The 26,758-nt window shown below is 46.1% G+C and overlaps 1 protein-coding gene across 8 annotated transcripts in view; it reads right to left on the bottom strand.

Moving 5' to 3' along the window:
• Positions 1-26,758, bottom strand: part of USP7 (ubiquitin specific peptidase 7) — an 81,214-nt gene that overhangs the window by 5,599 nt on the left and 48,857 nt on the right. For 4 of the 8 annotated variants that reach the window (XM_053276342.1, XM_053276337.1, XM_053276343.1 and 1 more), the window contains 23 exons: positions 26,183-26,271; positions 25,320-25,428; positions 20,458-20,588; positions 17,954-18,008; positions 15,532-15,612; positions 15,332-15,422; positions 14,871-14,953; positions 14,621-14,730; positions 12,964-13,144; positions 12,138-12,282; positions 11,215-11,345; positions 10,194-10,328; positions 9,983-10,084; positions 8,538-8,658; positions 7,915-8,007; positions 6,718-6,785; positions 6,093-6,193; positions 5,566-5,719; positions 5,032-5,099; positions 2,098-2,206; positions 1,934-2,011; positions 882-982; positions 11-110 (listed from right to left, as the gene is read on the bottom strand). In XM_053276342.1, the coding sequence (XP_053132317.1) occupies positions 11-110; positions 882-982; positions 1,934-2,011; positions 2,098-2,206; positions 5,032-5,099; positions 5,566-5,719; positions 6,093-6,193; positions 6,718-6,785; positions 7,915-8,007; positions 8,538-8,658; positions 9,983-10,084; positions 10,194-10,328; positions 11,215-11,345; positions 12,138-12,282; positions 12,964-13,144; positions 14,621-14,730; positions 14,871-14,953; positions 15,332-15,422; positions 15,532-15,612; positions 17,954-18,008; positions 20,458-20,588; positions 25,320-25,428; positions 26,183-26,271 (2,436 nt within the window). The remainder of the gene's footprint in view (positions 1-10; positions 111-881; positions 983-1,933; positions 2,012-2,097; positions 2,207-5,031; positions 5,100-5,565; positions 5,720-6,092; positions 6,194-6,717; positions 6,786-7,914; positions 8,008-8,537; positions 8,659-9,982; positions 10,085-10,193; positions 10,329-11,214; positions 11,346-12,137; positions 12,283-12,963; positions 13,145-14,620; positions 14,731-14,870; positions 14,954-15,331; positions 15,423-15,531; positions 15,613-17,953; positions 18,009-20,457; positions 20,589-25,319; positions 25,429-26,182; positions 26,272-26,758) is intronic. The other 4 variants (XM_053276338.1, XM_053276341.1, XM_053276340.1 and 1 more) reach the window with 4 other exon arrangements.

Genomic DNA, 26,758 nt, shown 5'->3' on the forward strand with positions numbered 1-26,758 from the left:
TTACACTGACCTCTATCCGAAACGTCCGACTTGTTGCTGGCGATAAACACTCTAACAATTCGTCTTCCTGATGGACACCAATTATTTTGTAACTTACAATTTCTAGCAGCCTTAAGAAAAGAAAAGAAAGCAATTGTGTGAACAATGCCTTGCATTAGCAGTCCTGTTCAACTCATTCCGAGGGCAACTTTGGTTTAGGAACATAGGAAACTGCCATATACTGAGTCAGACCATTGGTCTATCTAGCTCAGTATTGTCTTCACAGACTGGCAGCGGCTTCTCCAAGGTTGCAGGCAGGAGCCTCTCTCAGCCCTATCTTGGAGATGTTGCCAGGGAGTGAACTTGGGACCTTCTGCTCTTCCCAGAGCGGCTCCATCCCCTGAGGGGAAGATCTTACAGTGCTCACACATCAAGTCTCCCATTAAGATGCAACCAGGGCAGACCCTGCTTAGCTATGGGGACAAGTCATGCTTGCTACCACAAGACCAGCTCTCCTCTCCTGAGACCAGCTCTCCTCTCCTGGAGGTGTTTTATGCAAGAGATCTCAGGACTGAACATTTCAACTGGGAGCAAACATCTCACTCTGCTAAGTCGGTTCTTGGGAGAACTTCAACGAGATGTATTCAATAACTGGCTTGAACCACAGTTTAGAATAATGTTGTATCCTTGCCCACTCTGATGCTTTAATTTTCGAGTAAACACAAAAAGCCATTCCAAGTCTGCAGTCAAACCAATGAGTCAGGATTCTATTGTGTACATTTTCGAAAGACACATGCACATGTACTTTACTTCTAAAAAAGCCTAGGGTAATTTTAAATCCACAAAAACTATATATATTTACTTACACACACACACACACACACACACTCCAGACCACTTGCCTTAATTTCCCTGAACCTCTCTCAGAGAGTTCTACAGCTTTTTTACATTCGTCTAATAAGTCCCGTACACATCCATGCTTGTCTGGATATAGTGTTATTTCCTAAACAATATTGGGGGAAAGAGGGGAAATCAGTCACAGAGAAATACAATTCAATGGGAAACAGAAGGAAATAAAGCACAGAATACATTAACATTGTTGTTATCACAGTTCTTAATACACACAAAGGGATTACAGGTCCTAATAATTCATCATGAACATCTCCTGCACGAATGCCACCAAAATTAACGACAGTTATGCATAAATCACATCGGTGTGCATGATTCTTAAACAGGGCTATACAAGAGTCCCCCTATAAAACAAGTACAGCTTGTGCTACGCAAATACAACTTTGTGACCCCCAATGGGAGGATCTGAAAATTGCCATGCAATTGCTGAAACAGAAGTTTATATAGGAAGCAGCAATTTTGTAGTGGGTACCAATGGCGGGGGGGGGGGGGGGGAATTGCTGGCTCACACAGAAAGGGAGTTGTGCTTGCATTTGAAAAAAAAAAGGAAGGAGGCAGATATTCTGCCATTTTTGTCTCAAAACAAAAAAGTGGGGCAATTTTAATGTGGTGGATTCCTGAATGAATCGTGCATCCAGGAGTGGCTTGTCCTATTGAGCTGCTGGGGGTCGGGGTGGGTGGGGTGGGGATGGGCAGGCAGGTGCGCTGAAAAAGATGCAGACGCCTCTGGTTCCCGACAGCTTTGTTACTCCTCCCCCTCACATTCTGCCTCGTCCCAGAGTTAATGGGAGCTGCGCTGCTTTCAAGCTGGCTTTCAAGAGAGCTGGCTAACCACTGGCAGAGCAGCATGGGAGCGGGGGAGAGAGAGAGAGGGAGGGAGAGAGAAGTGACAGAGCTGCTGGGAAACAGAGGCAGCTGCATTTTTTTTCCAGTGCTGCCGCCACCTCCATCCCCTTTTCTCCGGCATGTTAGGGTGAGCGGCTCCTGCTCACCGCTCCAGTTGTTCGATCTACACACTCCGCGTTTCGAAAGGAAACCCACTTACCTCTTCCCTAAATTGGCTGTTCAGCCATATGCACTTAAAACTCCTCCTGTTTTCAAAGTCTGTGATTTTCATTTTAAGCTAGAAGGGACGAAAACACAAGATTTAGTCATGGGTTCGTGAACCGAAGGACTGACCTTCCCGTAGAAGATACAAATGCCTCCTACCTGCTGATAGTAAAGTTTCTTAGGTTGCCTAGGCTTGAAGAACTGCAGGAGATCTCTTAGAGTTCCATCGTAATTATGTCTAAGAGGGTTACCTGGGCCATCTCTATAACTAGACAAGAAAAGCAGCAGATTAGCCTCACTCGAAAATAATCTCTATTCTGCCTCTGTTAAAAAGGAAAAGGAAAACCACAAAAAGCCCAGCACCACAAAACACCAAGTTAATCCAGTGCTTCCAATTTGTAAGATATTACACTGACCTCTATTCAAAATGTCAAACTTGTTGCTGGGGACACACACTCTATGCTACTCAATCTTCAACGCACAACTTAGAATGCAACATTGGTCCTTACTGGGAAGGCTAATTCTTGGTGGACTGGAGGGCATCCAGTGGGTTATCGTCTCCTACTCGCTGCAAAGGTTATTGGCTATGCTCATTACCCAAGGCTTGAATAGCCAGAGAGAGGAGAACCTGCCCAGTTTTTCTGCACCACTGCGATGGAGACAGTCTCCCAGAGATTAAGTGTAGCAATATGCCAGGCATAAAAAAGGAGAATAAAAAGTCAGTCCTGGAGAACCAACAGAGCAAGAGACCCAGAGAGAAAGGCCCACAACATTTTAGGTCTCTAAGAATCCCAGCTCAGAAGCTGCCCAAACCCACAACCCAGGTGGGCTTGGACGCCCTCTGGCCCACCAGCAAGAAGCAGCCTTCACGGTAAGTACCGGTGCTCCATTGTTGGTGGATGGAGGGCATACCGGAGCTCAAGGCTCAAAGGTGGGAAGCAGTGTCCCCTCTAACAGGGATTCCCAGATGTTGACGACTACAACTCCCACAATCCCCAAGCCAAAGCCAATGCAGGGGGGGAATTCTGGGAGTTGTCGTCAACAACATCTGGGAATCCCTCTTACAGGGAACACTGGTGGGAAGAACTTGTTGAAGGACCCTATGGCCAAAGGAAGCTTGAGCGGAGGCCATTTTGTGGACTCTACAGAGTTCCTGCAGGGTTGCCTCAGGGATTTGTGCCTTCGCCTTGCGAGGTATCCTCTGCTCCTGTGACTCCGGAAGAGGGGAGGCCAACTGGGGAGGGCTAGGCTTGCCGAAACCAGCAGGGAAGTCAGTATCCTCCATGGTGGTTGCTATGCGGGCATTCGCGGCTGCCCTACGCAGGAAAGGGGTGGCTGGAAATCGCTTTGGCACAGGCTACAGTTGTGGCTAAAGGTAAATGAGGTGGGAGAGAGCCAAGCTCTACGCCTGCCCAAATGCTTTGATTTGAGGCCCCCCAACAGTGGAAACACCTGTCCTTAACTCATTGAAAGGAGAGTGAGCCGGCCTAGAGAAACTTGCAGGGCTCCCTCTGGTGGCGGAAGGTGGAGAGGCCTCCGATGAGTCAGCCCTGGCCCTGGAGGAGTCTTGCTTCTTCAAAGATGTCTCAATCCACGTTTTTCTCAGTAGATTTCTTGCCACTTTACCCTGAACAGACACCATGGGTGTAAGAGTTGGGATTTAGGAGGAGGACCCAAAGAAGGGGTAAGAGTGGAGGTTTTCTTTTTTAAAAAGGAGAAAATACTTCCAGGATGGGAAGTGAGAAAAGTATAAAAGGTGAAGCATGCCTTCGAATCGGTGTCGACTCGTGGCGACTACAGAGCCCTGTGGTTTTCTTGGGTAGAATACAGGAGGAGTTGACCACTGCCTCCTCCCGCGCAGTATGAGATGATGCCTTTCAGCATCTTCCTGTATAGCTGCTGCCCGATACAGGAGTTCCCAACAGTCTGGGAAGAACACCAGCGGGGATTTGAACCAGCAGCCGCTGGCTTGCTAATTAAGTCATTTCCCCGCTGTGCCATTAGGTGGCTGAGAAAGGGATCGAGGAGAGGAAAAATGGGGCTCGGGGAGAAGCGAAAATTACAAGGAGGAAGAGAGACAGGGCCTAAAAGGGAAGAGATTACCCAATGAGTGGTTGTCTCCGAAGCAGGCAGGGCAGAAGAACGGGGTGTGGGGTGTGTGCCCTCCCCCGGTTCTTATAGCAGAGGCCTTGTCTCTGGTAGGAAGAGATAACCCACTGGATGACTTCCCTGCACCAACAGATTTCCACAGCCTGTAGAGGGATGCACAGTGGGCCCTACCTACCTACAAGACCTCTCAGCATCACAGGGAGTCACTTAAGAATTGTCTTACGTCAACACTGGCTCATTTTCCAAAAGCGTTAAGTTTATCAGGCTAGTAATAAACAAGGGGCAGCTCCAAGTAACTCCTGGCTTTTATATTTCTAGCGCAGTTAGTAAAGTTATAGTAAAATAACAGGATCTTTTTTCTTTTTTTAAAAAAATCACCCTTTCAAGTCCACAATATGATGTAAACCGTGCTTCTACCATGACACTTTTCTCACCTCTGGTTTTTTTTTTAAAGTTTAACCCAAGGAAGAGTTCTGTGAAACTCAAAAGTTTCCATTAAAATGGTTTCCCTGCTGTCCTCTTCTCTGCTCATTCATTTTCCCTTTCACGTTGTTTGTGTCAGATTGCGAGTTGGGATTTTAAAATGTGGATCCCTTGAGAATACTGGCAGAATGGCAGCATATGAACACCATAAATAAATAAAGTGTGTCCCGGCCACATGACAAAATGGGGGCATGGGAGAGGAGGCTGACCAAGGACATGGAGTTCTCGAAGCTCAGATGTTCACACACAGACACACTCTGTTGCTTCTGTATTGGGACAGAAGCATGCGAAAAGATAGCGCCCTTGTGCCTTGACCCTCAGGCCTCCCAAGCCCTTTGACCAAGTTTCCAGCCCGACTTCTCACGTGTAGATATTCATAGCGGGTACCACAATCGGCAATAAGGGTAGCTCACAACCAATTCCCAAGACTGCTATTGTGCCCAGACCACTTCAAAGGCACTTTGGAGGCCCCAACACTTGTAGAACAGGAAAGGCTCTTACCCTTGTGACTTGAAAAACTGTAGGAGCATAGGATCCGTATTAAGCCTCTGGGCAACCGTCTTTGCAACCTAAGGGAGGTGGAGGGACAGGACAGAAAGCAGATCAGATTTGGGGGAAGCAATCACTGCCTCCGATACTGTAACTCAGCGTGGGACCCTTGGCGCTGGGAGCAACCCAGAATACCCACAGGCCTCTAATATTAGTCCACAACAGGAGCGGCTCTTCATGAACATGGGGACCCTGTAGGGCTTTGGACAACAGTATTCCCCCTTTCCAAATGGCATGTGGAAGTATAGGCTTGTAAGGTTTGTGAGAAATCTGGCTCTGTTTTTTAGGAGCCCACACCATCTTTGGAACAGGGGTGTGCATTTTATAGTAGGCCAAGGAGCTGGAATTTGATGGATGTGTCTGATTTCAGAAATGTTTGATGGGGCCGTCCTCGCTGGCAACATGAGGCTATCAACATCTGCTGATCCAGCTGTGGTGCTATCCTTGCTCCTGACTTCACTGGCAGGAAGAGGAGGAGGGAGGTACCTGAAAATAATTCATTCTGTTGGACAACGTGACCACAAAACCAGGGTCGTTGGGGATGGTTTTGTCACAGAAGATGACATCAACTCGGTGGTACAGATCTCGGAAGTATTCCTTTGCTGTTGGTAGTTCACTATTGTCGTTCTCGGGGTCATCTCTATTAATAAACAAGATCAGAGCCATTTTATGTAACCACACAAAAGCTATGCAGTTTTCAGGACAAGCTGGAAAGAGGGCAGGAAGCATTTAAAGGCTTGGTGCCCTTGGCGAATCAAAGGCTGCAGAACAGACCTGTGCGGTCTGTGAGCGTTTCTAGCAATGGACATCTTAAGATGCAAAGGATAAGATCAATGAACTGGCTTTAATTTGAACTACAACTCCCATCATATCCAGCCACAATAGGCTTTGGTTTAAGGTAAACATGACGACCAACCTCCATGATGGAGGGCTCAGTGATGACTTCAAGGTTTTAAAGCTGCAAGAGGGAGATTTCTAGGCAGATCAGCAGGCAAAGCCTTGTCAATACCTACTTCTGAAACACAATGATGTCACCATCCATGAGTTCATCAAGAGCCTTGTCAAGGGATACATCATAGTCTTGAATTCTCTCTGTTAAATTCGGCTTAACTTCCTGAAGGGGTGGGGGAGAACAGAAAGGCACAGCCAATCAGAAGACACAGCATACAACGTTTATGACAGATATAAATGCACTAGTCCAAAGCAACTCTCTACCAAAACCCAAAGACGAGGACACCTGGAGCATTAGAAAAACTAATAAATATGTTGTAGTATAATATTTCATGCGCCAGAGCCCCCATGCATCTGACAAAGCCCATGAATATACCTGTTAGACTTTTAAACCATTTGAAACCTATATATACAGGCCCAGTCTAGGGATTGAGAGCCCTTTGAGGACAGGGGACCATCTTATTCATTCATGCATGAATTCTTTCTTTGTAAGCCACTTTGGAAACATTTGTTGAAAAGCAGTCTAGGAGTAGTAGCAGTAGGAATACACCCCCGTTTTTGCCTACTCCCCAACACACACACACACACACACACACTTACTTTACTGGGTGGAAAATACTCTCTTTGTCTCTCTGACATAACAGACCTATCTAGATCAAATGTAAGGAATAAATAAGTGATCCAAACCTCATAGAGGATAAGATTAGATTCCTGGGGAAATCCTGCTCTTTCACACATAACTGGCAGCAAGTCACCTTTTGAGTAGGGGGAAAGAAAAAGAAGGAGATGCACGTAATCACTTCTGCTGCTATCCAGAAACACTCCCGTTACAATAACCTGCTTCTTGACCTTCCAGTTTGCTTGGAACTCTTCTAAACATTTCACCCACAAGCTTAGTACAAAAGACAAACCTTTCCGAGTTTAAGGGAAAGGAAACACTGGCTTGGTATTGGTACCTAACCAAACTGAACCACAGCTCCCAACTTTTTCCTTTATGCAGACCACTACACCGCCATCGAGAGCTTTTGCAGACTGCCATGTAAGCAAGTCGTTCAAAACATTTTTATCACATCCTATGGCTGTCAAGAGTCAAATTTATGTATTAAGGGGCCTAAAAATGCAGCTATTTCTAGTTTGTTATGCTCACTCACAAACATAGGGAATAACATTGTGAATAATAATATAACACTGAATATGATATGTAATCCTGATATGACACGGGATTCTATATTGGCCCAGTTCACATGTACAGTTTAACCGCAGTTAAAGCTAGCAGTCGTTTTAACTGTAGTATGCCAGAACGCACAAAACCCCAGTTAAGCCGCAAAAGTTAACTCCAGTTTGCCCCAACAAACTCCAGTTGTGACCCGGGTTTTTTCTAAGGTATGCCGCCGATAACAGCAGTTCTGCTGCCAAAGTGTTATGCCCAAAGCCAGACTTGTCCCTAACTGCAGTTAAGCTCCTAACTTTAACTCCAGTCACAGAGGTGGCATCCTAGAACTGTCCAAGAACGTTCCAGCAGTACAAACGCTGCAGGCTGCCCTCTCCTTGGTACTCCAAGCAGGCGAACTGCAGTTAGTTGTACATCTATGGCACGAATTAAGAGTGAAAAACTGTCCCCTTCATCCCTGCATGCAAGCACCTTGAACTGTCTCGTCTCAAAATGAATCCAGGGCGCACTAAACGCCCTTTGAGCATTATACGACAGCCAGCAAGTGTGTGTGTATGAACAAATGCACAGACACACCCTGGTTTAGCAGTGTCGTTCAACTAGAGCAAGGGGTCCCAACCCTGGGTGCCCAGATGCTGTTGGGGTGCTGATGCTCAGCACCCCCAACCACAACAGCCAAAGCTGTGAACTGAACTAGTGTCTTCAGGACTTACGTATTTTACAAGATATAGGCGTATAGATATGTCCACAGTAATTCAAACTCCGCGTCTTTGGATCATACATCTTCAGGAACAACATTACGTCATCTACAAGTTTAGAGAGAAAACGTCTGTTGGTATCAGAATGATACTGCCACCTGAGTTCAAGAAGAGACACCCCACTTAACCGGCACAATAGTCCGTTTTAAGGACGGCTATAAACTATATATGCAGTGGCCATGATCAGGAACAGAACTTTTGCACTATTCTTATATCAGTTTGGAGATTAGGTTTCTGAGGGTCTAAAATCAACTTCTGCTTTAATTTCAGTGACGGCTACCAAGCCGTTTGAAGACTAATTCTGTGCAATCTGAAAGCCTGCATCCTACTGCATGCATTTTAAGAATGGCCAGTGTATGTGTCTTTCAACAGCTGGGACCCAACGAGCAACTTGAAGCACACCCAAGGGCTTAGACCTATGCAACGAAACCGGTGACATCTTTCCCCTGAACAGGAAAACCCCATAAACGTGTTACAAACTGCTTCTTTTCAGACTTCCCCTCGTTTTCAGAAGAGGCTTGCCAGCCTTGGGTTTGTGGAACGGGCAGAGAGACTTTGGAGGATCCAGGCCAATGTACCTGATGTGTACTTACGGTCTTTGTCAAACTTGGGCAATGCTGCCCCAGTCGCAGCCATTTCTGGGTCTACCGTTTCCAGGAAAATGGTCCACGGATTTTCATTGTCACTCAGCTCAATCATCTGCACGGTTAAGGAAGCAGGCCGTGGGGAGGGGGAGAAAGAGGGCACAAGCAGTTAGACGGCTGTTGAATCACGTGTGCCTAAGCTTTGCAATTACTAACACAGCTGAAAGACAAGAGGGACACAGGAGCTGGTGTGCTGAGCTTGGATGTGGAAAAATCCATTTAAAGTGTGTGCACGTACACACACACACACACACACACACACACACACACACACACACACCCTACACCTGTTACCTGAATGTACTAATAATTGAATATACATATAAGATAATGCCTGTATAGGGCATGCCTCTTGCCTGTGGGCTCCCCAGAGACATCTGGTGTTTCACTGTGTGAAACAGGATGCTGGACTCAATGGGCCTTCTTGGGCCTGATCCAGCAGGGCTGTTCTTACGTTTTTTTGGTCCATCTAGCTCAGCATTGTCTACACAGACTGGCAGCAGCTTCTCCGGGGTTTCAGGCAGGAGTCTCTCTCAGCCCTATCTGGTGATGCCAGCGATTGAACCCGGGACTTTCGGCATGCCAACATGCAAACACTCTTCCCAGAGCGGCCCCACCCCCTGAGAGGGAATAGCTTACAATGCTCACACATGGAGTCTTCTATTCCAGTGCAAACCAGGGCAGACCCTGTTTAGCAAAGGGGACAATCCATGCTTGCTGCCACAAGACCAGCTCTCCTCCCAAGCTCTTGCTCAGACATGACACGTGCCTTAGACCACTCAGCCTAAGGGGTGGGAGGGAACGGAGAAGCCAACCTGAGGCTGAGCACGACTTGGAGGAAAGGCAAGACAAAAACATGACAGAGAATCTGCCTTGCACTTGGCCCTTTGAGTTAGAGAGAAAAACCACTGCTTCTGTCCAAATAGCTTCTAACTGGGCAAAGGAGGACCTTTTCAAGAAGTGACTTTTTATTTAGCAGGGGGGTTGCGAGAAGCCTTTATTCAGCTTGAACACAGCATCTCTCCAGTGGCTGCTGTTGGTATCTACCTTGTGTTTATATTCTTAGAATGCGAGACCTTTTGGGACAAGGAACCTTGTATATATTTTTCTTTTTTCTATCTGAACCACTTGGAGAACTCTTTCGTTGAAGAGTAGCGTATATACCACTCCCAATAATACGCCCTTTGCCAAACTCCGCTATCCTGAGATGAAGGACTACATGAAGGCGACTTTGCACCCTTTCAAACAGGATGCAAAGCAGACAACTGCCAAACTTTACAATCCATCTCACACTGCGCAGATACGCCTTTACGACGGCATGCATCAACGTTGTATTTCACACACAATTCTAAATGGCCCTCCTTCTAGGACATACTCACAGTTTTATTGCCATCAGCTTCATTGTCTAGCATGGCCGGCCTTTTTGTCCCATTGCTTCGGGCCTGCATTGGCCACAGCCGTAGCTGATCTTGTGGAAAGCCCTGCAGATAAGCAAGTCCACTGTCATGGTGCGACTGAAACCACCCATGGCCCAGAGACGAAACCCTTCCGTGCAGAGCCAGAATTGGTGGGCCCTCGGAGAAAGCTTACCATTGTTTGAGAAAGGTTTTGAACAAATTCTGCAAGCGTTGAGTTCTTCAACACTTTGAACACAGTGTATTTTACTTTTTCTTCATCATACATGTCGTTGCCTTGATGGCCACAGAACTGGTCCTCTGTTACTATCTAAAGTGACACAAGCCATGTGTTAGTGAGAGCCATGCGTAATTATGCTCAAACATAACAGAGATTGACTTCTTTTTAAAAAATGCACATTTATTACATTTCTATCCTCTTATTTCCAACATGTAATTCAAAGCCAGCATAGCATAGTGGTTAGAGTGTTGGACTAGGACCGGGAAGACCCGAGTCTGAATCCCCATTCAACCATGAAACTTACTAGGTAAGACTATGAGCCAGTCATGTAGCTCTTAGCCTAACCTACCTCACAGGGTTGTTGTGAGGATTAAAAAAAAAAGCATGTACAGCGCTCTGAGGTCCTTGGAGGAAAAGCGGGATATAAATGTAAATAAATAAATAAAATAAAATAAAATAAAGCGGCATATATGGGACTCCCACGTGAACACACAGTCAAGACTGGGGTGAAGATAGTGACTGAACAGCAAAGCACACAGAACAGGTGGAGATTCCTGGGAAAAGAGGCCGACTCCACGGCTTAATGGGGTAACACGTATCGGGGTGAAGAAATGTTTGCTCAATTTGTCAGCCAGAAAAAATATTTTACTCGTCAAGCGATGCTGCTACACTGCTCATCGGGACTTTTCTCCACTCGGCAGGCATCATTTTTCACTCGCCACAGACTAGGGGATTTCTGCAGTCCTGCATATCACTATGGATCAGGAAGGAGGCCTCAATACAAAAAGAAACAATTCTATGCCTGCTTAAAAAGGAAGAAGCCCTACTGTGTTCCGTGGGGCTTACTCTCAGGCAAGCATGCCAAGGACTGCAGCTTCAGTCTACGTAAGTGGCATTTGCCCGATTCCTGTAATGTGAGCTTAAAAGCACGATTTCGAATCCAAAATTGAAGGGCCTCCCTGTGCCAAAAGCTGACCTGCAGTTGCATGTAGAGGTGAGCTTCTTGCCTCTCCTTCCTCTTTTGAGCTTCTATTCTCTTTTCTTCTTGCAGCCGTTCCACCAACTGCTGAGGAATATCGTGGTCAGTGACTGCCTGCAACACTTCACCTAGAAGAAAGAGGACGGTGGCCTCTTAGGTCATTTGGGGAAGAAAGGGAAGATTTCTCTCTCTCAAAAAACCAAAAAAAAACAAAAACAAAAAAAAACCACCCCAAAACAACCACCTTAAAATACTGTCATCAACACAGGAGGAGGAAACTATTCCTCTTTTGCACACACAAAAAGGTGTTTTGTTTTGTTATACTGTTACAAAACTGTTACAGCCTCTGGGCACAGGAGACATCCTGTCTGGGAATGTTTTGAAGAAATGCCTTCCCTGAATGAAAAAGAAAATGTGTCAAGTGTAAGCGGTGCAGGGCAGCGTGGCACAGGTAAGGCGTTTTCCCATTACACGGAAAAAAAACAGGTATTGTAGACCAGGGGTTCCCAACTTGTGGATCTCCAGATGTTGCTGAACTACAACTCCCATCATCCCCAGCCACAGTTTCTTGTAGCTGGGGGTGATGGGAGTTTTATTTCAGCAACATCTGGAGGGCCATAGCTTACAAACCCATGTTCTATACTGTTTCTGAAATTAGTAAGAATCAAAATTATCTTTTCAAAAGAGATAGCCTCCTAGATGTTGAAAATGCTCTATTGAGCTGCAAATGAACACATCTGAGTGATCAGATTGGCACCATGGTTTAAGAAACATGTGAAGAAGTATCGGTTGGAAACTCAATTCAAATCAATAATTTAAAATTGCTCTGTTTTAAATCAATCCACCCTGTGTGGAAGTCTGCTTTACGTTTTCAGAAACAAGACCCAGAAATAGCCAGAACTGCACAGATGTATACGTACTCAATTTTGACTCCCTGATATAAACCAACATATACGCATTGGTACAGTGCCGTACAGATAAGTCATCATCATGGCCTCCATAGTTATGTTCAATTGCTTCTTCCTTTGTACATCTAGATACAACATCATCATCAAATTTACACCACTGGAAAGTTAAAAAAAAGAAAGATAAACATCCAATGTTTGACAGAATTAAACGTATGCATGTAAGAAAACACATGTATCAATTAACTATCTTGAGAACAGATACTAGGCACATTTCAGAAATAAGATACAAAACCAGGATACTTTTGGCCCTGTGTCTCTCTTTTCCAAACAAGAATGTTATAGTGGGAAAAGAATATGTTAACTTGTTTCATGAGAACTGCACACAACCATAATGGGGGGTGGGGGGAGATTATTTTTTTAAGTGATATAAAAAAAGACTATTTGATGACACATCACAAGAGACAAGTCTCTAGTCAAACAATTCAACTAGCTATTTGAATCAAAATATTTCAATACTTTTAGGAAACCTCAGAGTCAACCCTGGCCAAACGCCCCCTCATCATATTAAACTTTTTAAAAAGTCAGCTTACTTCAATCTTAAATAGCTACTGACCATACGGCATAATCACAATTATGTGCTTATACACACCCATGACAAGGAACAACCTTTTACTCCTTAAACTCATTTTAAATAAATGGGACACAGACTGAGATATATTTAGTTGTAAGGTAATACAGCTATGGATTTTTGCCACATCACTACTGATGGGTTATGGGAATTGTAGTCCAATAACATTTGGGGACCCAAGTTTGAAACCCTCTGCATTAAACAAATCACCTGTGTGTCGCTTCCATGACTTACTTTTCCATCTCCTTTTGGGTTTAAGTAAACGACATAATGTCCACCATGGTTATCTCCACTGTGTACTAGGACTGCGTGGAGAATATAGTTTGCAGCATCTTTAGGGTCTTTTTTTTGCAAAAAGTCGTCAAGAGGCAACTGATCTGGGAACTCAAACCTGGTTTAGAGAAAGAAGAGGGATGTGGAGGTTATTTCTCACCTAACACAGTTGCCTGTGGACACACATACGGATACATACATTTCTCTTAGGACAACCAAGAGTTGGACAGATTGCTAATTCATCATCCCTTGAGACGAGTTGCCCGGCTTGGGTTCACAGGCACGAAGTTATCTTGACACAAGAGATTCTGCAGCCATGCAAATAATCCCCAGGGGGTGTTGTCAACAGTTGGGCTTAAGGAGTAGCTTTATTACTGCAGGCTCCGAGTCAGCGTTCCCAGATGCTGTTGACTACAACTCCCAGCATCCCCAGCTTCAATAGCCTTTGCTTGGGGACGCTGGGAGTTGTAGTCAACATCTAGGCTTCCCTATTAGAGAGAACACTTCTCTGAGACCAGACTAATAACCTGGAAGCACTGGAGGTAAAAGCTCAATGGAGAATCAGTCAGCACCAGGCGAATGGCTTTTACTCAGAATGGCGGGAGTGCACAGAGAGATGTTTTCCCAACACTGAGGCTCACGTCCTGCACATTCGCACCAGCTTTCAGTTACTGCCACAGCTTTTGACCTGTTGGGAGTGCAAGCCCCCCTGCTGGTGCTGCAACAGCTAAGGCAGCAACCTGCACAGGATGCACAAGGTGAAGCTGAACATCCTTGTTTACCTGTGTCTAAACTGGTAGGGAGGGTGGAATCCCCTCACTACCACTGACACATGATTACATAGTGGACAGTCCATTCTAGACTTAAGCATCTGTAACTAAGCACAGGATTGCAGTCAACATACCTGTATTTACCCAAATAGAAGATAGCTCTGAATTTAAGACAACCTCATTTAAAATTACAGGTTGAATGCAGTGGCGCAGAGGGGAAATGCTTGACAAACAAGCAGAAGGTTGACAGTTTGAATCCCTGCTGGTATGTTTCCCAGACTATGGGAAACACTTATATCAGGCAGCAGTGATATAGGAAGATGCTGAAAGGCATCATCTCACACTGTGCGGGAGGAGGCAATAGTCAACCCCTCCTGTATTCTACCAAAGAAAACCACAGGGCTCTGTGGGTGCCAGGAGTCGAAATCGACTTGACGGCACACTTTACTTTACTTACTGATACTGTAGTTACCTTAAAGGAAGAGCACTCTGAATTTAGGGCGGCAGCCTGATTTCTAACATCAAGGCACTTGGGGGAAAACTTAGTTTTCGATTCAGGGAAATACAGTATTCTGGACTCTGAAAACTTACTCCAACTTTTAAAACATCCATGTATTTGTCACTGCACAGCAGATAACGGCTGTGCTGTAAGAAGATCAGTCTTTTTACATGCTTTAGAGAACACACCGCACAAACAAGTCAAATTTTGAAGGAATCATCAAGTACTCATCCCTTTTCATCTCCTTAAAAGAAACTGAAATGCCACACAGGATCCCAACACAACCAGTTAACATTCCCTCATATTCCATGCAAGATTTTATTACCTATCATTTATTTTGATGTTCTGGTCAGTTTGGGGATCATACATGAACCGCATGAGCTGTAGATGCAATACTGGTGGCAAAGTTAGGAACTTTACACCTTTTTCTGCATCCTGTAAATTGGGGAAGAGAAACATGCATAAGCAGCGGAATTACTATTACCCGGTTTAAGCAGGAGTAAGCAACATATTCAGAGAGCACCACCTAGAAAGGTTTTGCTCTCACGTAGACCTTCCCAATGAGCTAAGCATACCTGCAAACCGTGTTCCCCTGCATCATATTTATTATCCCCATCCAGCTGTTCAACTGCAACATAATCAATGAAGGACTCAAATACTGGGGGGAAGAAAGAAAGGTATATAAGGAAGAGAGGTTTGCCCGTTAGACATGGACTCTGTGCACAGCGAAGGCAAGGAAGTACATTTTAAACCATCTGCAACCGTCTCACTTCCTGGCAATCCAATGCATATCTGAACTGAAACACAGTCCTCCAGCTGTGTTGCAGCATCTTTTTTAATGTTACAGCATTTTTTTAAAAAGGCAGAATCAGTGTAGGTAGACAAAGCTAAGATTCAGACGAACAGCTAAACTGGGATTCAAAGAGCTAAACCGGGATTCAGACAAAGAGCTAAACTGAAACTAGCCACAGAGCCTATTCAGATGGTCATCACTGGGGAGACCTCTCAACTTTCTGCACAGACAATATATACTTACTATTTTTCTTTCCCTTTATACTTAGTTGGATGTCATAATAATCCTCTATTCGTTCAGACCGATAGTCTACATGTTTGCATTGGATATAAGACTGCAGACAAAAAACAGGACAGTGACATTCCAACGCGTGCCAAACCAGAAGTGAACCTTCTCCTCCGCCCCCAGTCCCGACTGAGTTAGCCTGCAAGTCAAATACATACCACCATCTTCCCTCTGAATAATTTAGGAATCGTGCCTTCTACACAGGTGCCTTTCATTTTGTTTTCAACATTATCAAGCAACTGGAAGAAAACAGGAAGCAATCACTGCTAACACACATTGGTGGGTAGGATGGATTGGTAGCTTACTCTTCTCTTTAAGAGAGAACCCACTCTGCCAGCGTCATCCACCCAGACCCATGGATCCCCTGTGGTCCTGTCAGTGCCGATACTGCTGGTGGGGTGAGCCTCTCAGGCCATTCACTTCCCAACTGAAATACAGCTGTGTTCTTAATTCAATAGAAGGATGCCTTGTTCTACGCTTCCAGCCAGAGTTAAACTTGAAGGCTTCAACAAGTCTAAAGAACCAAGGCTTCTGGGGAAGGCGTTGCATAAAACACATAAGAAATCTTGCCGAGTTCTTTCCCTCCCCTCACTCCTGCAAATTGCCCCTTCCTGTGAGTTACCTCCACCACGGCACCTAGGACGCATCCCACACTCCAAAAAGTCCACCTTCAAACATGGTTAGTTTCCAAAGACAGGAGGTGCGGGGGTTCGGTAGGGAGGAAGTGATGCTAGGCACAGCGACGGCTGCACAAACCCCAGGGCAGAGCTCCGGCAGTCAAGACAGATTCCAAGACTGGGCGTGACCTCAACGCAAGTGAGGGATGATACAGGAAGAGCCCACTCTCGGAACGTCAATGCCCTTGTGACTCTGGGCAAGTAGAAGCAACAGAGCACATCCTCCTTCAGTGTTCCTATCGCAGGGATATTCGGTCCACCTTCATTCTACTGCTATTACAGAAGTACTAGCTGAACCCGCACAGAGCATCTGTGTGGTAATTTACTAACTTTTAGGGGTTTCGTTGGGAGAATTCAACTGGTTGGTTGTTTCTTCTACACTCCCCCCCCCCACCTCCTTCCTCAATCTCTCCTCCCGCCCTCCCTCCCTCCGCCACCTGCCCCAGTCTTGCTTCTTGCCCTCCCTCCCCGTTCCCCTCCTGACCCGGCCTCCTTCAATGGGCGCCGAGACTTTGGCCCCGCACCCATCCCCCTCGCAGCCCGGCCTCCACCTCCAGCCGCCCGCCCGTCTCCCCAAGCAGGCCACCGCCAGCCACACGATTCCCTCAGCGGCCAGCCGCCTTGCACCAGCAACCCCAAACGGCCCACCGCTCTCGCGAATGGTGCCGATTGCTGGTACCCAGCCAATCCAGTGCCTCCGCAGCTCAGCCAATCAGCTGAGTGCCGGGACGCACTCTCCACACATCAGGCACGTCTACGAGGATTAAATATATAGATCCTGATCATACGGACCCATTTTACACCTTTCTACTGCTCTCTGAGACAGGGTGGATTTGATTTAAATCAAACTGATTTAAATCACGATTTAAATCACTAGCAGGGTGGATAAAAATCAAAAAAATCCGATTTAAATCAAAAAAATCCGATTTAAATCAAAAAAATCGGATTTTTTTAAATTTAAATCGGATTTTTTTTATTTTTATCCACCCTGCTAGTGATTTAAATCGTGATTTAAATCGTGATTTAAATCAGTTTGATTTAAATCAAATCCACCCTGCTCTGAGAACAACTCCGCCACTGCTTACAGTGTTGCCAGGTTCTGCGCGGCTGCGATTAAAATCTGGCGGATGATGATCTCTTGCTCATGCCCAGCGCCCAACTTTCTGGACCAACGCCAGCACACCCTTTGCCTGTTGCCTCAGAGCGCCTTATGGCAGCCCTGAGCTCCTACAGATCTACAGCTTTTTGGCTTTTCACCTCACCTTAAATGGATAAAACTCTTACTATACCCATAGTTGCCCTTGCATGATTTTGTGTGTCTTTTTATGCCTCCACACCTTCCGTGTAACTTTTTAATGCACGTTTGCTTTTATGCCTTTATGTTTTTTATAAATATTTGTACCCCATTTTTAAAACGACAGTTAACTGCAATCTTCAGATCTCGGCCATTAAGGGTCATTTAGTTTGCGGTCGTGCTTTTTTTGCCTTACAGCCATAGTTTTTATTTTATTTGCTTCTATTTCTGATTTTTAGTCTTTTGTCATATGCTTGCATTGTGTTACTCATCCCTAGGCTTTTAATATCTACTTTTACTCTTAGTATGTAATATGTAATCACCCCCTATACTTTATGCTGGTCTATGACCATAATAAAGATTGATTTGACTCCATGTAAGCCTGGAGCATCAAAAGGGATACTTTAGGGGGTGGTCCAAAAAGCAGCCATTTTGCATCAGCCCTACAGAAAGCTTTTCGGCAACTCCCGTTCATTTCCATGGGAGCAGCAAAGGAGAGCTTCCCTCTGGACTGGCCTGTTCACAAAATGTTACGCAGAACTGCAATGAATTGCTGTCAATAAACTGCAAGTGCCAGAGAGGATACGGGGCAATACTGCATGTACGTACCACTCGACAGAGTTCTTGAACGTCATGTTGCATGAAGCTGTCTAATGTCTCCCATCTTTATTTAAAAAAAGAGTGAAAGGGGATAAATCCATTTATACAATGAGAACATTTGGAAGCAATTTGAGAAACATCAGTAACGTTTGTTCTGCTGGATGAACAAGCAGGGTGGGAAGGATGAAGAACAAACTAGTCTCTTTGTTTTAGACACTCAAGATACACATTTGCATGACTCTAAACCAGGCTTGCCTAGCAAGCCAGAGGCTGCCGGTTCGAATCCCCGCTGGTCTGTTTCCTAGACTATGGGGAACACCTATACCGGGCAGCAGCGATATAGGAAGATGCTGAAAGGCATCATCTCATACTGCGCTGGAGGAGGCAATGGTCAACCCCTCCTGTATTCTACCAAGAAAACCACAGGACTCTGTGGTCACCAGGAGTCGACACCGACTCGACGGCACACTTTAGCTTTTTACCTAAACCAGGCCTGCTCAACTTAGCCGTCCCCCGCTCCTGTTTTTGGACTACAACTCCCATAATCCCCAGCCACAGTGGCCAATAGCCAGGGATTATGGGAGTTGTAGGTCAACATCTGCAGGAGGCCCGAAGTTGAGCAGCCTTGCTCTACACTCAGAAGGGCACTCTGTACAGATGTAGTGACATCTCCTGCTTCTTTGTAAAATTTAGCAGTGCGCTTAAGTCCAGTGACACAAAAAGCAACAATCTCCGTTTATTCGATCGTATGTCTATACATGCAGGTTGATTTGAGATACCGACTTTCCTCAAGAGGGGACTAGCACTGTTAAAGCTAACCATTTCTTAATTGGGGGGGATTTAAATAGATTCATAAAGGTAAACTTCTATAGTGACTGCCCTGGTTGCATATGAAAGGGAGACTAGAAGTGTGAGCACTGTAAGAGATTACCCTCAGGGGATGAAGCCGCTCTGGGAAGAGGATCTAGGTTCCAAGTTCCCTCCCTGGCAGCATCTCCAAGATAGGGCTGAGAGAGATTCCTGCCTGCAACCTTGGAGAAGCCGCTGCCAGTCTGTGAAGACAATACTGAGCGAGATGGACCAATGGTCTGACTCAGTATATGGCAGCTTCCTATATACCAAAGGAGGTTTTTATAGTAGTATGTTGAGACTGATCTTAAGTTTTCATAAACCGGGAAGTGGTATAAGAATATTAGTCCCTGGACTTTTTATTAATTTAATGCTCTTAACATGCCATTTTGATGCTGAACAAAATTGTTCTACTCTGCTGCTAACAATGTGATTGTTGTTGCCTTTATTTTTTAGCTTGTAGTTCCTGTTTTTACTATGGTGAATTACTACGTGAAGGGGAAATATTAAATTAAAAATAAGGAAAAGAACAAACTGAAATCCCTGAGAAACATTTCAAAACCATGCACTTATCTGGAGAAGGTCAAAGGGAGCGGGAGGGATGCACCTGGGAATCTCAGTGAGGTGGAGGCCAATCTTGCTAAGGACGCGCCCGAACCGGTTCAGTGCCTCCTTAGGGAAATGCTGAACCGGCTTGGGCGAATCGGTCTGGTGGGACCGGGATTGGATCCTTTAAAAACGGGGTAAGCAGCACCTTACCAGCAACTCCACTGCCCCTCCGCTTTTCCCGGCACGGTGCTCACGTTTCAAAAGGCCACGCATGGCAACAGCACACACACGGACACCGCGCCTCCTTTTTAAAGGACCCAATCCCCGCCCTGCCCGCAGCTGCCCAAGCCGGTTCGGGCACATCCCTTAATCCTGCTTCCCGCCCCTGTCTGCGTGGCCCACTCCTTTATCCAGTATAACCAGTGGTTCAATTTCTAGGCCACATCAGAGAAACACGGGATGCCTGGAACTTGTCACTATCAATTTCATTATTATGTTTATGAATATAAACACTATGAGACGTAGGTTTTGGGCAGTATAAAAATATGTTAACTAAAACTAATTAAATAAATAACCAATTCAGGAGTTGAGTGACTATCAGGCCAGAAGCAAAACAAGGTTATCCCCAAATAAGACTGTGGTTCCTATGTACTCGGGGTCACTTCCTAGGGACACAAAAGTCTGCAACCTACAATATTTTATTATTAGTACATTTATATCCCGCTCTTCCTCCAAGGAGCCCAGAGTGGTGTACTACATACTTAAGTTCCTCCTCACAACAACCCTGTGAAGTAGGTTAGGCTGAGAGAGAAGTGACTGGCCCAGAGTCACCCAGCAAGTCTCATGGCTGAATGGGGATTTGAACTCGGGTCTCCCCGGTCCTACGCCACCACTCTAACCACTACACCTCGCTGGCTCAATAAGAAGTGGTCTGCTATTTACCCAAAGGGCTTACAATCTTGTGCGGGGAAAAGGGTTTGAAACTGATGTAAACAAATGCCTTAGTTGTGCTTGATCAACAGACCACAACAGCCACGTTTGAGAAGTCACAGAAACTTTGGTTAAGGGGCTGACCAGCCACAAAGAGACGTCTGAAAGAGTCTGCCGGCACTTACCCAAAAGATTTTGTTAGCTTCTTGGTTCCTACTGGCTTGTCGCTATGCTGAAGCTCATAGAACACTCTCTGCAATGCTAAAGGAACACTTTTTGAAGAGTCATCACCTTCCGTGGGCATCATGTACACGGCCTAAAAACAAAGGACACCACACCACCAAGGTTAATCAGGACCACGGGAAAGGGTTTCATGGCTCGTGACGTCGTTTGATTCATCCATTTCACCCTGATCAAAGACTGGTCACGAAACACTGAAATCTGTTAACAGACTTTTGAATAATCTGCCACTTGCTTATTATCAAAGGCAGAGAAATACATTCTGAGCTCAGACTCTTGTTGGAGCAACTTGGCCTGACCTCCCTGCTATCAGACTCATAGGACAGTTTAGTCTTCTCCAGACCCTGTTCAGCCACTCACAGGTTTGCAGCTTTATTTATTTATCACGCTTATATTCCACCCCATATAAAATCTCTGGGCTGTCTAAACACGACAATTAGAAACACATCAAAACACTATCATATAAAACAAACTAAAATAACCATCAATAAAACTAACCCATTAGAAACTAAAAGCCTGATAAAACCGGTGTGTTTCAAGAGTTGTATAAAAGCAGCCAGAGGTGGGGAGGTTCCGATTTCCTTTGGGAACGTGTTCCAGAGCCCTGGGGCAACTTTTGAGAAGGTCCAATTTGGGGTTGCCAAACAAGCTGGTGGTAATAGCAACTGGACCTCCCTTGGTGATCTTAATAGGTGGTGGCGGGGTTCCACAAAGGAGAAGGCACTCCCTTCACTAGAACAACACAGTACTGTTGTACTCTCTGTGGTCAATGCACAGATTTGGCATCAGCGCCTCAATTTTCAATACCGTACTGGTGCAAGAAGAAAAAGGGGAAGCAACAAATTAAGGAAGTGTACTTTGACCTCTCTCCTCCCACCATATCCTAGGCCAGTTTTTTAGACGACTGCAGGTGAGTCGCAGAGAACCTTGGCCTGGCTTGCTCCCTCCTCACGTTAAGAGGAGGCAGATGAAAGGTTCCACTTCTAGCTTTGGCTAAAGCACAGTTTCCCCGTCATGTCTGAACTCTGGGAACGGCGGCTTATTTTCTTTTAAAACGTTGACACCCTGCCTTTACTGTTAAGAGGCAGCCCACAGCAAAATTAAGCAAAAGTCAATAAAAGCATATAACCAGAGTAACTAAAGCACAGGCAAGGAGGAGCAAGTAAAAGTCCAGCACCGAAATCCCAAAATACCAACAGCCAGGCAACTTAGATGTAGCCAATCAAATGCACAACGAAGAGCCACAGTTTAACCACCCAGCAAGAGAAATAAGGCCATACTCTAGTTAATTGGAGCAAACCAGGATATCTGACTACGGTCTGAGTGTGGCCTGCTTTAACAAACCAGTTCCTCAAGTTCGACACGAAACTGCCGTTTAGTCAGAGCGTGAATTCTCCTCCTCTCAACTTCAAAGAGGGAGGAAGAGCACAGAGTCCCCGGCTCTCCGTGGCTCATCTGCAATGTCTGAAGCCGGCCCTAAAAATAAAAGCCTCAGACTTATCTCTCGCTTCTAGAGAACGCAGAGAGAAACAAGAGCAACAGGGGGATCTCTCCTTCGATGCAATATTGGAGGAGTATTGGAGGAGGTTCCCTCTGGGAATGAGCACAAGAGAACTGGAAAAGCAGGCAGAGACCAAGGATCTCCAGGGCAAACCGACCAGAATCAGCCTCTTGCACAGACGTCCAAGGAAAAGACGCATTCAATGCACTTCCTCTGACGTGGAGTGGTTGGGTGGTGGCTTAAGCTCCTTTTTGCTGCTGTTCTGTCACAAGGCCAGGAATGGAGATCAAACACATTGCTCACTGGGCCACCCAGAGGATCAAAGGAGACAGGATTATTTTGAGCCTGGGGGAATCTCCCTGCAGTATCTCCCAGTCAGCAGTGAGCTTTTAAAACCAACAGCAGCACGCTGGGTGAAGAGAGAAAGGGCAGGCAGTGATCTGAACAGGCTTCTGGTCCACCCTTACTTGCAATGGCATCTCTTGGGGAACACAGATTTTGCCTTCAGGTACTCCCAGCAACCCACCGTAAGCTAACAGCAAGTTGTCTTTTTTTTCCTGCCAGTATGGTTGGGGGTTACAGGGGACCCTCTGTGACCCAAAAGATTGACGGCGTCCAAGAAAAGAGGTTTTATATGCAAGCCGAGGCCATCTCCAGTTGTACTGCAGATCGCTAGTCTTAAAGTCTTATGCAGACATACTTATCGGTGAACATAATGCTGACTAGTAACAGGCGGGGAGGGCAAAGCTAGTATCAGTCAGGGAGGGGGGAAACAAACTCACTCACTCACTCAGAAGGCAAAAGACAACACAGATGACCTACCAAACCTGACAGTATGAACATCAGCCAACGGCACAATGACCTTGTAACTGAAGCATGTCTGAAGATGTTGCGGTGCTGTCATGACCCACAGTCAGGTCCCCCCCCCCCATTTGCTTTGGACAAGACCACCGAGGAGGAGGAGGAAGGTGGGGTATACAGAACCCAGAACTACCACAGGCCTCAGAAGATCCACACCCCCAGGCTCCAAGACCTCACCCAGCCCGCCCGCCTGTATGAGGCCAGAGAACACCACGTCACCGTCCGAGACAGACTCCGAAAGGTCACTGACTGGAACAGAACTCCCTCAATGGAGCCTGAGACTGCCTACAGCACCCGATATCCGCAGGTGGTCTCCCACTGAATCCCTAGCCAGGCCTGACCCTGCTGAGCGTCCGAGGGTGGCATGACTGCAGGCCAAGAGAGCCCGAGACTGCAGCCGCAGGCAAAGTCCCTTTAAACCGCCTGGAGCTGCCCACGCCCTGGGGGGCAGAGTTCTCTGTCTCCAAGCCAGAGCCAGAGCGACGACGATAAGAGCCTGCATTCTGCTGCAAGTCCTTGATGGAGCAACCGCTCATGCAGAGCTCTCCTGGACCTGCCGTCTTAAAGCGGCCTCGGGTTCCTGGCCCCCAACTGGATGACCTTCGCCTCCACCTTGCCTTCAGTATCAGCGGCCTTCCAGTGCGACCTCGGCCGGCCTGACCTTGCCTTGCTCTCGTATTTGCTGCCCTCTGTGGGGCTCTCAGGCTGACTACCAGGCACCAACTGTGCCACCTAGTCCCGTCCATGCCCTTGATTGACAGTCAGGTGCCGTGATGGATCAGAGCAGGCAGGACCCAGCTTCGAATGGGACCTGGCACCTGCTAGTTCAGAGACGGGACTCACCAAGTGTCTGGAGCTAGTGGCGAGCCCTGCCAGTTGAGCAGCCAAGCAGGACACTGCCCCTACCCCGTTGATGGCAGCCCTACAGTGGACCGCCATCAGTGTGCGAAAGCAAATGCATTGCTTTCTGAAGAACTTAAGATCAGCCCTGCTGGATCAGGCCCAAGAAGGCCCTTCTAGTCCAGCATCCTGTTTCACACAATGAAACGCCAGATGCCTCTGGGCAGCCCACAAGCAGGAAGTGAGGGCATGCCCTCTCTCCTGCTGCTGCTCCCCTGCAATTGGTATTTAGAGGAATCTTGCCTCTGAGGCTGGAGGTGGCCCACAGCCACCAGACTAGTAGCCATCAACAAACCTGTCCCTCAAGGACTTTGTCTAAGCAACTTTTAAAGCCATCCAAGCTGGTGGCCATCACCACATCCTCTGGCAAATAATTCCATATATTAATTATGTGCTGTGTGGACAAGTACTTCTTCTTGTTGGTCCTAAATTTTTCAACCTTCAGTTTCATGGGATGACCCCTGGTTCTAGTGTTGTGAGAGAGGGGGAAACAGCTCTCTCATTCCACTCTCTCCACTCCATACATCATTTTATGCACCTCGATCATGTCTCCCCTTAGTGGCCTCTTTTCCAAGGTAAAGAGCCCCAGGTGTTGTAGCCTAGCCTCATAAGGAAGCTGCTCCAGGCCCCTGATCATCTTGGTTGCCCTCTTCTGCACCTTTTCCAGTTCTACAACATCCTTCTTAAGATACGGTGACCAAAACTATATGCAGTATTCCAGATGTGGTCATAGATTTGTATAAGGGCATTACAATATTAGCATTTTTATTTTCAACCCCCTTCCTAATGATCCCTAGCATGGAATTGGCCTTTTTCACAACTGCCGTACACTGAAACAACACTTTCCACAAGCTGCCCACCACGACTCCAAGATCCCTCTCCTGGCCAGTCACCAACAGCTCAGACAAAATCAGCATATATGTGAAGTTGGGGTTTTTTGCCCCAATATGCATCACTTTACACACTTGCTTACATTGAACCACATTTGCCAGTTTGTCACCCCCCTTTTGGAGAGACAAACAATCTTGTCTCCCCGTTTGGAGACACAAACTTTTTGGAGCTCCTAACAATCTGTTGTGGATTTCACCACCCTAAATAGTTTAGTGTCATCTGCCAATCTGGCCACTTTGCTGCTTACCCCAACTTCTAGATCTTTTCCATTGCCAACACTGCCTCTTGGTTCCCCCAATACCTGGAGACGCCCTGTGCTGCTATTTTCACAACAGCAGTAGCAGAGGTTGGTCCAAGCCAACGGCAGCTGTGTGCGGTCATGCTCCAATCTTGGCAAGGCCGAACGGCAGCACTGGAATAGGCAGGAGAAAATGGTGGCGACAGCAGGTTGCAATAGGCAAAGCAGGGCAGGTCAACCAGCTCTTTCAAAACCACCATCTCCTTATAGGAGAGGATCACCTGTATATATTACTCGGCATATCCCCAGCAAGCTCTACTGAAACAAATGCTGGCTACACACCTAGAGGGTTTGGCAGTGACCAAACCAATTTGGCAGCCTATTGACAAACAAGCCACAAAATCTCTTTGGCTTACCTTCCGTAGTTGATTTGTGAAAAATAACGTCTGCAATAAACTGTTCATGTAACAGGTTGCTCCCTGGTTCTTCAATCCCACATATCCTGTATGCTTCTTGGAGTCCCACCTATAAAAACCGAGCATTGAGGTAAACACCACAGACACACAGAGATCAGTTGCATTTCCAGTGTAGGAGCACAACAATATCTGAACATTTATACTGGGGCCATCTACCAATGGAATTCACATAGATTAAAACTTGCCAGGTGACAAGTATTTATCCATCGGGGAACGTGTAGAATTTTACTGCATGTATTCAGAATCCGGCTTATATATTTTATCTTTTTTCAGTCTTCCTGAAGAATGAGGATTCGATAAGTAAGCACATAGCAATGGCCTCTCTTAGAAATGGCTGTCTTGCAAAGCAATTTGTCTTGCACTGAATTAAGGTTCTCAAACGGCAAGACATCTCGCAGACTTGCAGCAGATACTCAAGACTACTAGCAGTCGGATTCCTGGCGTCGCTCTTCTTCCAAAGAAGAGCCATGATCCAGGCTGAATGGCGTCTACATGCTTCTCAATGGACTTACAACTTAACATTAAAGGAGGTGTTAACCAGAGTAACAGGGTGCATGGACAAGGAGTCTTGATTCAATCCCAGAGATTTAATCAGAATATCAGCTTGTTTCCATCCTTACTCTTCTGTGATTCTATGGAGGTCCTGGCCAATCACAGCTTTCATAGACATCAGCAAAACAGTGCCATTTCAGCTAAAATTTAAAATGAAAGTTGCACAGGAAAAGAGGCCTGCATGTGGCAGATGTATGCTTTATTTATTTAAATAAAAACAAACAAACAAACAAACAAAGCAAGCTACTTACGCCACACCGTGAGGAGCATCAGCTTGAACGTACACTTCAAAAGTTACTTTGTCGTCTTCTATATATCCTTTATCTGGATCCGTAACTTCCTGCAAATTGATACCACCACCATTACAATCCAATGCCAGACAATCTTTTGGACTCCTCCCCATTCACAAATTAGGTAGGGCTGGGGAATCTTCAAGGAGAGGCAACCATGAGAGCTGAGGTTTGGAATCTCGTGCAAAATTCTCGTAAGTGCACACTCATCTCTAAACATGGAGACTAATACTGGAATATCTCAAGATGCCGACAGATAATCATCTCTGAAAACAACAGAAGCCACGTCTCCCCTTTACCATTCCTGCAGCACGTCCCTACATAGGTAGTCTGTGCAAACACAACTGGGGGCGAGGGCTAATTCCCTATGTCCAATATCAGTATGGAATGGTGAAACTAGCATGCTGTACTGGATATGAACACACATCCGGGGGTGGTGGTGGTGGATAATATTGTTAGAACCACTCAACAGATGCCTATTCTACAGAACCTCAAGACCCTCCTGTTCTCTCAGGCTTTTAATTAGAATTATAATAA

The sequence above is a fragment of the Hemicordylus capensis genome, chromosome 13 (genome assembly GCF_027244095.1).
Source record: "Hemicordylus capensis ecotype Gifberg chromosome 13, rHemCap1.1.pri, whole genome shotgun sequence".
Classification (NCBI taxonomy): Eukaryota; Metazoa; Chordata; class Lepidosauria; order Squamata; family Cordylidae; genus Hemicordylus; species Hemicordylus capensis.